This window comes from Danio rerio, chromosome 4 (assembly GCF_049306965.1).
Source record: "Danio rerio strain Tuebingen ecotype United States chromosome 4, GRCz12tu, whole genome shotgun sequence".
NCBI classification, from domain to species: Eukaryota; Metazoa; Chordata; class Actinopteri; order Cypriniformes; family Danionidae; genus Danio; species Danio rerio.
The window spans coordinates 19091446-19106156 of NC_133179.1; the positions used below are offsets into that span (position 1 = coordinate 19091446).

General features: G+C 32.2%; 1 protein-coding gene across 1 annotated transcript; it reads right to left on the reverse strand.

Annotated features, from left to right (window-relative positions):
* Window positions 1-213: 213 nt before the first annotated feature.
* Window positions 214-12618, reverse strand: rint1 (RAD50 interactor 1). The gene is given in 13 exon segments (NM_001045003.2): window positions 214-521; window positions 1343-1461; window positions 2459-2639; window positions 3398-3615; window positions 4392-4591; window positions 5586-5723; window positions 5800-6025; window positions 7179-7289; window positions 8287-8443; window positions 8942-9082; window positions 9158-9331; window positions 10521-10762; window positions 12357-12618. Coding segments are annotated over 13 exon segments (2343 nt in total). The 5' UTR covers window positions 12582-12618; the 3' UTR covers window positions 214-310.
* Between the last annotated feature and the right edge of the window lie 2093 nt (window positions 12619-14711).

The window sequence follows — 14711 nt, forward strand, 5'->3', positions numbered from 1 at the left end:
ACCCCAACTATTTATATTTAATGTGCTATAAAATTATTGATTTAACACCAAATAAAGAAGAAAGCACTAAAACGTATTAATTTATTTGTTTGTTTTTGGTGGAAGGCAAAGCTTTTGTTCTCCTTTTTACATTTCTGTTTACATCTGAAATCATGAACTCTTCACATTTCCCTTCAGAGTTTCAGTTCATCTTAAATACTATTGAAACATTAGTGGACGTAGGATATTTTATTCAGTCACATGAGATGTGTTTTAGTGCTGGGTAAAGCGTCTATAATTCTGTGTTGTGTGATTATGGGATTGATGCAAGTTATGATTGATTGAGCCAGGCTGAGCGGAGGTTCAGGAGGATCTGCACGTCACTCGGGGCCAGTTTGTAGATTCCCAGCTCATTGAGTGCAGATTCTGGACTGGACTGTTGATGGTTGGGAAGACTATCTTCTTCTGACTGTTTCAAAACGTCTAATAGCAACAGCGCCGGACCCACTTTTAGAGTCAAGATGATGCAGGCCTCCTTCACACTAACATGAGGAAGAGAGAAATAACAATGAGGTTTTTCTATCCATTATTTCAGAAACAGATTATACTATGAACCTTTTCAATGCTAGATTCTGATTGGCTGATAAACATGATAAGATTTGCAATTATTTTAATTGTAAATCCAGAGATAAAGTCATTCCTTTACTGAATTAGAGTTCCATGATACCTAAAATAAAAAAAAAATATCTTTAAAAATACAGTCAAAACATAAATTTAAAAAATGCTATGGATGTGTAAGCATGTCCTTGACACAAAAGCCGTTTGAAGACAAAAAACCTAATAAATGTCTTGAAATATAACATCTGAACAATGTTTTTAGGTTTGTTAACCTTAGTATAGATGTAATAATGTACTTTGGTCAATTAAATTATTAGAAGATAATGCATATAAACACTTTTAACAGGCTTTTGCTTCACTTGCTCTAAAAGTCTGGAACTTACTCCTCTATAATACGAGACATGCAGAATATTTTAAGGTGTTTAAGTCATTCTTGAAAACACACTTTTTTGGCTTGCCTATCTGTAAGGTGTGCATTTTCAGAGAGTGTTTTAGTGTTTTAAATGTTTTGACTGGTTACACTTTTACTGTTACACAATATTGTTTTATCCATGTATGTTTTTAGAGTTTTAAAGCACTCTTAAGAATTTAGTTCTAAAGGCACTATATAAAAATACATTTATTATTATTGTTATTTGCAGTGTGGCCAAATCATCACCTTGGCTATTCATTATTTCTTAGTAATTATAAATGAATTATAATAGAACAGGCAGTTTTCAAGTATTTCTTTCTTCAACACACTTACTGTTTGAAGAAGTTTTCTGGTCTCTTGCAGTAGTGTCCAAACAGAGGAAAAAGGTTTCTGGTCATGTCGTATTGAAGCTGTGCAGCGCCGCCTTCATTGAAATGGTTATAAAGGATGAGCTGAGGGATGAGAAACAAACACAGATGAACAACTGATGCCAATAAACTACTGCCTGCAGAATTCAGGTACAGGAAATCCTAGCTATTATAAAGAGATTGTTATAAAAATCAATATGTTTTAATTGTCCTGCATTAGGAGTCATTTACACAACACCATTTTCAATTATAAATGAAAAATATTTGTTGTATATTGGCCATTAGTTTACACAACAGTGTTTTGGGGCCTGAAAATCCAAAGTTTTCAAAAATGGCTGGAATGCATATTGCAGCATTTTTTATTTGTTTTTATGAATCCATGTGAATAAGGATCATTTTAAGAACATTGTCTTCTCCATATGAAATTTTACAAAAGCACACATATTGTCTGTAAACATATCCATAGTTTGAAGCTAATAATTATACTATTATCCACACTCTGGAATCTGAAGTTGCTATTTTTAAATACTTGTTAATACTTTCCTAATGCTAGAAAAATGTGTTTTTCAGATAAACACTGTTCAAATAAACTTTCTGTTTATCATAAAAACTTGAAAAATGTATCATTATTTGTTGGCACAAAAGGTAACACTTTACAATAAGGTTCATTAGTTTATGCATTTACTAACATGAACTAATCATGAACAACACTTGTACAGCATTTATTAATCATATTTGAACATTTACTAATGCATTATTAACATTCAAGACTATGCTTGTTAACATTAGTTAATGCACCATGAGTTAACATGAACTAACTATGAACTACTGTATTTTCATTAACTAACGTTTGTTAACATGAATAAATACTGTAGTAAATGTATTGTTCAGTGTTTGTTCATGTTAGTAAATGCATTACTTAACGTTAACTAATGAACCTTATTGTAAAGTGTGACCGCACAAAAATATAAAGCAGCACAACTTGACTTTCAGTATTGATAACAATAAAATAAATTGTATAAAACCCATAAAACAGACTTTTCAATTATGGCTTAACAAGTAAAGAAAGAAGAAGACTGACATCCTCATAGATGAAGCAGTCGAGTCTCTCAGCGAGGCCCTGCCAAAACATCTGAAATAGAGGAAGACACAACATCTGCTGCAGTTGGAGCAGGTGATCCCGCAGGCAAAGCATCATGGGACATGCAGAACTGGATAACGACATAGTGGCCTGGTCGCTTTGCGATGGCAAGGAGATCCATCTGAAACACATTCAGTTTAAACAAGGACAAATGTCAAAACAAAAGGTAGAGAAAGCAACCCAAAGATCACTCCTTAGACTGAAACCTTCCCAATTTCACAGCTTCCTAATATAGTTGAAGTCAGAATTATTAGCCTCCCTGAAGTATTAGCCCCCCTGTTTATTTCCCCCCCATTTTCTGTTTAATAAAGAGATTTTGTCAACACATTTCTAAACATAATAGTTTTTATAACTTATTTCTAATGACTGATTTATTTTATCTTTGCCTTGATGACAGTAAATAATATTTTACAACATATTTTTCAAGACATTTCTATACAGTTTAAAGTGATGTTTAAAGGCTTAACTAGGTTAATTACGTTAACTAGGCAGGTTAGGGTAATTAGGCAAGTTATTGTATAATAATAGTTTATTCTCTAGATTATCAAAAAGAAAATTAGAGGAGCTTGCTTATAGGGACTAACAATATTGACCTTAAAATGGTTTTTTAAAAATTAAAAACTGCTTTTATTCTAGCCTAAATAAAACAAATAAGACTTTCTCCAAAAGAAAAATGATTATCAGACATGCTGTGAAAATTTCCTTGCTCTGTTAAACATCATTTGGGAAATATTTAATAAAGAAATAAAAATTTAACTGTATATAAATTTAAATATTCAATAATTTTCCAGTAAAAATCTACAGTGAAAAACAGCATGTTGAATCAATTAAATATATATTACTAGCACATCTGCTGGCTGTATTTTTTTTTACTTATACCTGTCTTTGCAGTATGGCTGTGCCTTCTCCTTGACGTCTCTCATGACTGCGTCTAGTAATCGGCCCAGCATGTCTCCTCGCAGCCTCTCCAACAGAGCCAACAGTTCCTCAAACAAAGATCCCTCCAGAGAGGCCAGTCTGCCGCTCTCTGTGGCCCCTAAAGGGCCCAGGATTTCCTCGCCCACTGAAACTGCAGCCTGCTGCAACTGCAAGAAGAACTGAGACAAAATACCATACAAGTAAGCATTTCTGATCTCCATCAGGATGTAGAAAAAGGTTCATATTATTTTTATTATTCTATTTAATATAATGTGTTAGTAAAGTGTAAGGAAGACTCTTTCGTTTTATCTTCATTTTTGTTAAATAAATAAAATAATATACGTTATATTTTGTATAATTGATATTGTTTTTTTTTATATGTGAACTTTTAGAAATGTTCAAATTTAAAGAGCCTAAAATATCAAATGGTAACCCTTATTTAAAAACCAAACGAATATTCCTTATACACCTGTTCTTTGATCACATACAAGATTAAAGATCCTAATTTATTAAAAAACTTTTTTAAAATGCATATTTTGTAAAATATTGATATATTTACTATTTTAATATATTTTTTAAAATGCATTTAATTGTCATATCTGAGTCATTACTCCAGTCGTATATATATATATATATATATATATATATATATAAATTTATTTGACAAATAATAATAAATATTACATGTTATTATTAGATATGTACAATTATTTCATATATTATTTTATTTTCATTTCAATTTCCTCTGATATGTTTTTTGTTTTACATTGTGTTGTACAGTCATTTGACTATAAAAACTTTTTCAAATATTAATAAGCATCTATTTTTATGGTAATTTTAAGAAACTGGTATATTAAGAAACATTTTGGAAATTGCTACAACAATAAATTTATTATGAACCTGAAAAATGACACATTAACTACTGTTAATCAAAGTGTGGCTCAAAAGCACTTACAACATTGTCACCCCAGTCACTGAGAACAGTGGAGATGTAGTTGGCAGCGTTGAGGATGGCGGAGTAACGGGAGCTCAGTGGCTGTCGGGACTCTTCTTTCATGACCTGCGTGAGGCGGATACGAAAATCATCCACCAGCTCCTTCTGCAATGCCAGGAAACTGAGCTGAGCCCGCTGACATGGCAGAGAGCGGTATCGTTCTAAGGAGGAGGACAGCACAGGCAATCATAAACAAGTATTTCAACTTTATGGAAAGACACTGCAGGCAAAAACATGTCAATTTTGAGATTTTGGGTGATGTTGGCTTTTTATCAAGTCTTTCTTTTTGTTTAATGTAAAGACCACATCCAAAATACATTTAAAATGTTTCTTTAGTCACACTTAATCAATTTATGTCTGTAGATTTGGATTATAATACATATATTTATGCCCGTTTTCTCAAAATGCGTTATATTTTCTTCTGCACTGTGCTACAATTGAGTCAGAATTATTAGCCCCCCTGAATTTTTAGACCGCTTCTTTATTTTTTCCCCAATTTCTGTTTTACGGAAAGAAAATATTTTTAACACATTTCTAAACATAATAGTTTTAATAACTCATCTCTAATAACGGATTTATTTTATCTTTGCCATGATGACTGTAAATAATATTTGACTAGATGCTTTTCAAGACACTTCTATACAGCTTAAAGTGACATTTAAAGGCTTAACTGGGTTAATTAGGTTACCTAGGCAGGTGAGGGTAATTAGGCAAGCTATTGTATAACAGTGGTTTGTTCTGTAGACTATCGAAAAAAATATAGCTTAAAGGGGCTAATAATTTTGTCCCTAAAATTGTGTTTAAAAAAATGTAAAAAATGATTTTATTCTAGCCTAAATAAAACAAATAAGACTTTCTCCAGAAGACAAAAATATTATCAGACATACTTTGAAAATTTCCTTGCTCTGTTAAACATCATTTGGAAAATATTTTAAAAAGAAGTAAAAACTTTGAAGGGGGCTAATAATTCTGACTTTAACTGTATATGTCTCCATAACAGTTTTATTTACATCTGTTTTATTTAATTTTTTAATTTAAATTTAGATTTTTACTGAGAGATTTGTTCATAAGTAATCGCCAAAAAATATAGAACAAAATATATTTTATTACAGATGAGGATAAGGATATTTAAAAAGGATGAGCTTTTATCAATACCTGTGATGACCAGTAGAAGGGTCATGAAGGTCTCTGCACAGTCTGGTGCTTTGAGCTCATCCATATCAGTAATGTCTTTATATTGAGAGCTCCAGGCTCCTTCTGCAGACAGCATGGCGTCCACTTTCTCAACAGCCACTGGAGGGCGACATGCACGGTTTATTTAATTGTCGAAACTGAAAATTTGACTCAAGCACGTAGCATTCAGACTCACTCTTTCTCTCCACACTGAGCCACTTTTGAAACACGCTCTCCTCTAGCAATATGTGGAGGACACCGGGGTAAGCACGCGGGTAACTGTGGGTGCTGCGCAACTCTTTTTCAAACTGCAACACCTCGTCCACTAGATGGCAGAAGAGAGCGTCATCGTAGAGCAATCGAGGAGCATCGTGGGCAAGCTTTTCCTGCGCCAGAGTGAGCAGACCTCTGCAGAGCTCCACCTGGAGGACAGATTGAGAGGACATTAATAGCTAAAATTATCGCAAGTTGCGATATAATCGAAGTAAGGACACAACAGAGTAGGAGATCTTGGCTCTATTGAGAATTTTTACAATGACGTCACTTCACTTCGGCCTTTCCGCGATGCAGTGTATTAGTAGTTCTGTTTTGCCCATAAATGAATGGAATACTTCTCTGGAAACTTTACAAATGAAAATATTAAACGCATTTTGGGATTTAAGACAACGTTTTAATAGCTAAATAACAAAATCATTGGGAATGTATTTAAGTGCTTCTCTTCCAAAAATGCTTTCTGAGTTTGAAAATAATTGCGTTTAAGTTATTAAGAGGTAAGAAAAGTAAGCTATTTTTTAATTAAGGAAACTATATATTTGCAACTTTCTTACTTATTAATTCAGGTTATTTCCTGAATAATAATAATTTTTTACTTGCTGACAAGTACATACCAACTTCATCTGCATTACAGACAACAACACAAATCAATACGCTCCGTTTTAAGTCCCATTTTCTCCCATAAATCTTGGTGATCTGCAAGTTTTGTTTTTAGATGACAGATGAGATTCTAGTAAATATACTGGTGACTGTTTGAATGCTCTATGGGAGCTTTGTAAAGGGTACACTGCATGGAGTCATGTGAAAAGGCTCTTTTCCCTCACTGTCAATTGGACAAAGGCAGATCTAAATGTGAAATTGCAGTTGATTGTAAAAAAAGAGGCAGGATTTAAATCTTTAGTCTGCAAGTTTTGTGTCTTTGTCTCCATCTATCAATCCAGAGAAAACCTACCACCCAGATTAGAAAACATTATTACAATCTTACCAATGTGAATTGGGCTACGTTAAGGAAAAAGTTTTGAACACTGCTTGCTCAAATATTCATTCTGAATAGATTTTACTTTTAACTCAAAAATGTTATACTATACTTTAAATATAAATGCTAAATGATACTACATGTGTAAACAGCATCTAAAATGGTTTAGTTTGTCCTCTTTCGACCTCTTTCAGAGAGAGTTGAAAATTAATTTGACTGGATTATTTTGTAGTGTAATCGCGCATGTGGTTGAATGTGTTTGAAATCCAACAAATAGGTAAATAATCTCATAAATTTGTCTTTAACCAAATCGATGATAAACTTACCCTTGCGTTAACATTGCCTCCAGCACGATCCAATATAGGCTGAACCTTCTCATCCATAAAGTTGGAGTTGTTTCCCATCCAAATGAGGATCTGAGTCAAATACCACTCTGGCTGTAGACAGACAATTTAACTTTATCTTATTGTATGCATGATTATTAATCAATAGTTTCCCTATTCACAAACTATTTTTTAAGATATATGTTTTGCCTTTATTATAGGACAGAATGTTGACAGAAAGCAACGTTGGATAGAAAGCGAGAGAAGGGGAGATAGAAACAGCACTGATATTGCAGTGTGCAAATCTGCAATAGTCTCATGGCAAGATGATCTGCAATGTCATGTTAGGATTAATGTAACATGACCAGATTCTAATAATGTGAATGATTTGAAATTGTATGTGTTTACTGTAAGATTTCAAGTAAACTTAAACCATTTGGGCACAAGAAATTGCAAAAGTTAACCACTTTGAGATAAATTAATTGCTTATTTACAGTATGAAGAATATACAGTGTTAATTCAATTAAATTAAATTCATCTTTATTTCTATAGCACTTTTACAATGTGGATTGTGTCAAAGCAGCTTAACACTGAAGTTCTGTTAAATTGATTGTTACATTTTACATTTAATCATTTTTTTTAGGAGCATCTGCTGTTAGACTGCATGGAAAACTTTGAAGCACTGTTTATATACTGTATATATATATATATATATATATATATATATATATATATATATATATATATATTGTTTTCATCACTGCTTTATTTAATTTTTGTATATTTTTATATTATGCAGATGCCTACAAAATCATCCCAATCAATGTAAAATTATTATTCCCAAACAGAGTTACTCAAGTCATCTAGTGAAATTATATTAATATCACAATATATATGGCAGAAAAACTAAAATCACAGTATCAGTTTTTTTTCCAATATTGTGCAGCTCTAGTCCATAAGTCAGGACTGGAACTGGGATGCCCACAGTGTAATTGCACAATATGATCGTGCACTGCCCACTAAGCTGTCAGAGCAAATTTTTTAACAGAATGAAAAGGAGTTTTGCTTTTAGACTGAATAGACTTAAATAACAAACTGAGTAGTTAATGACCTTGCTTAAGCTGTTGGTCTGACGGTTTCCGGTGAAGTGATACCTGAACCTTTTGCTAAGGGGAAGCAGCATGATCTGAATGGGCAGCGAGAGTGGAGGAGTCTGGGACTGTCCAGGACGAGATGATGTTTCTTTATTCTCTGATATAAGGTCATCACTTCAGCAGCTGTTAGGGAAAATGATCACCTTTGCATCTTGAAAAATAAATTAATTAATAAATGCACAGTAACACTTTACAATATGGGACACTTGGTTAATGTACATCAAACAAAGCAAAAAAGGTTGGTCAGTATTTGATGTCTCACTTTAATTGTAAAAATGGTGATGAAAATTGTAATATTTGTATATTATAAAGTTTTAATATCTTTTAAAATACAAATAATAAAAAATAAAACAATATAAATGAAATAAAACAATATATACACAAGTTAAAAAAATACTAAAAATAGTAAATAAAAATACTTTAAAATAAAAAACTGACAGTCCTATTAACATCTCATATACTGTAGTTTATCTAAAATCTAGTTGAAAATTTAACAAGGAATATTAACTTTTGCATAATTCTTTGCGAGCCTGGATCAGTCTGACACTCCAGTGACATACACTGAGAAACTGCATCAGTACTGAAGTCTATTCAGCAGAATATTAAGGATACGAGGTCTGTAGAGACAGAAGCTGGGAGACGAGCAGCTCCAGCTGGCTGTTGAGCTCCTGTGCGTTTGCTGGAGGAGAGAGAGTCTGTGTCGGGGCTGAGATGAACGGCCAGTGTAACTGCGTCAGGACTTCCTCGAAATCACTGAAACACAACTAAACATTTAGCATCATCTCAGAAGCATTTATACTAACTCTAAACGTCCTGTGAGTTTCACACCTGGTCAGTTTGTCTTTAAGGATCTTGTGCCAAAACCGAAGTGTCTCTCTGAGGAAAGCCTGCAGGTGGAGACAGCCTGACTCCCTCAAATCCATATCCAGAGACGCCATACTGTCAATGGCTCTGACCGCATCCCACACACTATTGGTCATCAGATACTGCTGGATACTGTCACTGATGCAGCATAAAAGAAGCAAAGAAAAAAAATCTCTGTTACGTTATTATAATTTTTTAGGCAATACACTGTATGTGTCGAACTGAGTTCCTGGAGGGCCGCAGCTCTGCACACTTTAGTTCCAGCCATATTTAAACAAACCAGATCCAACTATTTGAGTTCTTCAGGCTGGTTTAAGACCTACAGGTAAGTGTGTTGAAGCAGGGTTGGAACTAAACAGTGCACTAAACCGGCCCTCCAGGAACTCAGTTTGACACCACTGCTGTATAGGTGTACAGGGAAAGAAATGAGGTAATAGTTACTGGATCACTATACTTGTGCAGTTGATTGATTATATTAAAATAGGCATTGTTTAATTAAATGTAGGCTAATTTGCATACAATTCTAGCAGAAAAATCTGAAGTAGTTTTTTTTACAGGGGAGATTCGGGGAACCTCTTTTATCACTCCATAATTCAGAAAAAAAAAACAGCAAACAGACAAGGAAATATACACATTTGCAGGTTTTTGTGGAATAAATTGTTGTTTATTAAAAATGAGGCAAATTATGTATGAGCAAATCCATCTGTGACTATATACAGTTGAATAATTAGCCCTCATGAATTATTAGTCCGTTTATAATATAATAATTTCTAATTGAAACTGAATTTTTTTATTTTTGCCATGATGTCAGAACATAATATATTGACTAGATATCTTTCAAGATACTAGTATTCAGCTTAAATTGACATTTAATGATTTGTTCTTTAGACAAATTGAAAAAATAGTTCTTAAGGGGGCTAATAATATTTACCTTAAACTGGTTTTTAGAAAATTTAAAACTGCTTTTGTTCTAGCCGAAATAAAACAAATAAGGCTTTCCCCAAATGAAAAAATATTATAGGAAATACTGTGAGAAAATCCCTGTTCTGTTTAACATAATTTAAGGAAATATTTGAAAAATAATTAAAAAAAGAAAAAAAAAAAATCACTGGAGGGCTTTATGAAAACAAGAGGACTTCAAGAAAACAGCTTTAAAAAATATGTATTGTAACAGAAAAGCACAAACATAAACGGACTAAGTACAATAAATGTAGCAGTTTATTGTATGCACATAACATATTGCTTATATTAAAAACCCTGTTACGAAATATAAAAATCGACAGCTTTTTTTGTTTGTAGAGTCTTGCCGTAACCCCCTGATATTTACCTGAGCTCTTCAATACGTGCCAGGCATTGCAGGTACTTCATATGTTTCTCTAATGTGTCCAGCTGCCCCAGGACCTGCCCGATGCTGTCAGTCCAGACCTGTGCACCCTGCAGATGCTGCTGCAGTTTGTTAGACAACAGCCTCTCGTTCTCCAGTAGAGACTCCAGCTTCTTCTGAGACTCCTCTGCTGCACGCAGAGCTGCAGACACACGCAGCGGCCCCGAAGACGACACTGTCTGCACCTGCATGTACGAATCACAACAGATAAGTCATCCTGTAGCAGTATAACTGATTTATATAATGATGCATGCTTATTGACATCATTTACTTACAATTCACTTGTCATCAACCCGTTTCTCTTCAATGCAAAAAAGATGTTTTTAAAAAATGTTGAAAACTGGTTACCATTGACTTCCATAGTATTTGTGCTACTATGGACGTCAATGGTTACCCATTTTCACCATTCTTCATAATAACTTGCTTTGTGTTCAACAGAAAAATGATGAAACTCATAAAGGATTGGAACCACTTGAGAGTGAGTAAATAGTTATAATTATAATAATTTTAATAGTTTTAATAGTTATAAAAATAAGTTATAATACTAATAATAATAATTCTTATATATTTATATATTTTATATATATTATAAATATTATATATTTATTTTATAAATGTTACACATTTATATACTATATAATTAATATAATTATTAAATTATTTATAACAATTAATAAGTACATTTTTATTTTTGGATGAACTATCCCTTTAACTTTGATTATCTAGGATTAATGCTTAAAAATAAAAATAAAGTTAAATAAACTAAAAATATTAAATAAAATTTTATTAATAAATAAAAATAATACATGAAACAACCGTTAAATACGTTGTTTATAATAAGTCAAAAAGACTTAAGTTGCAATAAATGCACACAAATGTTGCATTAATTTCCTTTTTTATTTCATTACTTTTTATTCTAAAGGGGATTTGGGGGAAATGATGGAAGCTAAACTGTTTTGGTTACATTTGAATTATTTAATAGACTAACTAACTAAATAACTAACTAACAACAAACATACAAATGTATATTTATCTATATTTAAAATTTTTAATAGGAAGCTATACAATATTATATTTGTGCATATACACCAAATATGGAGCTTATCTAACAAAAGAACTTATGATAATGGTCCAAAAACTAGTACACCCAAATTGATATGTTATAGAAAAATATTAAATACAAATTTAAAAAAAAGGAGGAAAAATCAAGAGAAGCAAAAAAATAATAATAATTTTTAGTTGAAATTTTGTAAGTTGTATTTTTTTCAATATTTTGCTTGAATTTATTCGTATTATCTTTCAATTTCTCAATATGTTTGATGATGAAAGTATTATTTTAATAAGTATATCTGTTGTATAAATTAGTTTAGTTTAAATGCACCAAAATACATTGCCTATATTTACTGCGAAATGGATAAAATTATTCATTTTCAAAACTCAATTATGCTGAGCACGGTACATACATACATTCATACATTCATACATGCAGTGAAAGTCACTGAGGACTAAATAACCAGCATTATGGACTATTTATTTTATCCTTTGCAACTTCCATGGAAAAAATTATGTAGAGCATTGTAACAAAATGAGGAGTAACAGATGACAGAATGATCTTTTCTATTCCTTGATCAGTATTGGGTGAATTTTGTCTTAAACTTTAACATATAAAACATTTCACTTGTAAGCTGCTTTGAATAAAAGCGTCTACTCTACGTTATATATATATATATATGAACTCGTAATAAATCCTTTGTACAGAGCATTTCTTTCTTTATTTACCTGCTCTTCTAGCTGCTTGTTCTCTAATGTCAGTTTCTCCAAAAGCCCAGACACCTTCTTTAGCGACTTCAGATCTCCACCGATCTCCTTCTGCACAAGAGCAACTATATCGTCTTCAGGGTTTCCATCTTCTGAAGGAGAGTCAGATTTAGTGCTGTCTACTAGTTTCAGATCAGAAAGAACCATGTTACTGTGGTTGTTGTGCTCCATCATAGGCGCTGCCATGTTGCTCGACACGTCATCAGTGGAGTTTGTTTTTGAGGCTCCCTCTAGTGGCAGAAAGGTGTAACACACAATTTTTTACTGTCGTATTTCTGCCACAATTATTGAAGGAATTGTTTACCCCAAAATCAGGGTCGGATGTAGTTATTTGGGTACCCTAACCATTCGAGCCACAGGACCTGGAAGTCCTATAGTAATATCCACACTTTTTAAAATTGTATTTACTTGTTCATTTAGGTGTTTTTTTATGTAACCCAGTCTTGCTGTCATATTTTTATCTTAACGCAATCTCTACATTTTAAAAGATTTGTTTACTTAAAACAAATTCCCAACTAAACAAAAAATCATTTAACTAATTTTTTTTTAAGAGTAAATTTTCATCTGATTTGACTGCTGGACTGGTCCATGGTTGGGGGTGGGGGTGACACATTTGCACAGATGTACTAATTAAGGTAAATTTGTGTTTATAAAATATAGAAAATGTCATTATATAATTTATAGAAATGTCTGGGTATTTGGGGCCCTAAGCCACTGCTTACCTTACTTGTTTGTTAAATCCACAGCAACCCAAAATTAATTTTTCCTTATAATATACTCACACTCAAGTGGTTTTAAAATGTTAAACAGAAAACAAGATATTCTGACGAATGCAGGGGAAAAAGCAGACATTTGACTTTCAAAGTACGAACAAAAATACTATGGAAGTAAATGACATTGTTCATTATATGTTCCTTTGTGTTCAACAGAAAACAGAAACAAACCGGTTTTAAACATGATGATGAGTAAAAGGATTTTCATTTCTGGGTAAACTAACTTAACATTACCTCTTTAATAATCGAGATAAAATAGTAAGCATTGGTTAGAATCGCGATTAATGTTAATTAAATGGATAATTGATAATTATGAATATAAATTAATCAAACATTAAAACAAAATATAATATATAAATATTAATAGTGTTAGCATAAAATGTACAGTTCACAAATGTGAACATTTTATTAATATTTTATTGGTTATTGATTAATTAACAATTATCAATAGGAAACAACAGTTATTTAGATTATAATAAACAATGCAAACAGTAAAAATATTATATATACATTTACAGTGCTCAGCATATATAAGTACACCCATCACAAATCTCTCTTTTAAATTCATATTTTTATAGGAAGCTAGACAATATTATATTTGTGCATATACATCAGATTAGACAATGCTGAAGCCAAATCTGAAGTTTATCTAACAGAATAACTTATGATAACGGTCTAAAAACTAGCACACCCAAATTTATATGTTATAGAAAAAATATTAAATACAAATAAAAAAGGAAAAATCAAGAGAAGGACAAATAAAAAAAACTTAGTTGACATTTTGTAGGTTGTAATTTTTTTGCAATATTTTGCTTGAATGTAATTGTATGTCTTTCAATTTCCAAAAACGCTTGGCGACTAGAATAGTATTTTAATAAATATATGTGTTTAATAAATTTGTTTCGTTTAACTGCACCAATATACTGCACTTGCTTCACCTGAGGCTCATCAAGGGAGCTATGATTGCAGCGTTTGGCGTGCTGCTTGCTTTTCCTTTTGTTTTGATGTTAATGTTTTTGTTTCCTTTAGCGCTTATAGTCCACTGCCATGGATACTTTCACTACTGACTTTCACCAATAAAGATCCTACGATGCTATGCGTATTTTTGAAAAGTGTGTTTGTTTGTTTTTGTTATTAAATTATTTATTTTTGTTATTGACTGCTCTGTTTTGTCTCTGATTAATATGACTATTAACTAGTGTATTATATTTATTAAATCAAACAAAATGTATCGCGATTTATTTTTAATAATTATGAAAATGTTAACTCATGAATATTAATACACGTAATTGCGTAACGGCTGTGCTGAACACGAAAAATCATAACCGTTGACGTAATCTCATTAACATTCATGAGCTGAGGCTGCGTCCGAAATGAATTCGCAATCGCAAACTGCTCGATTTAGGCTTTGGTGGTCATTTCTGTGCGACTGGCAAGGGGGACGAAGACATTTATTTCCACAACAAAGCGGCACGTCTTTGTTTATCAACATTCGCACGCTTTTTTTTTTTTGTTATGAAAATGTAAGTTCAACTAGTTGCTG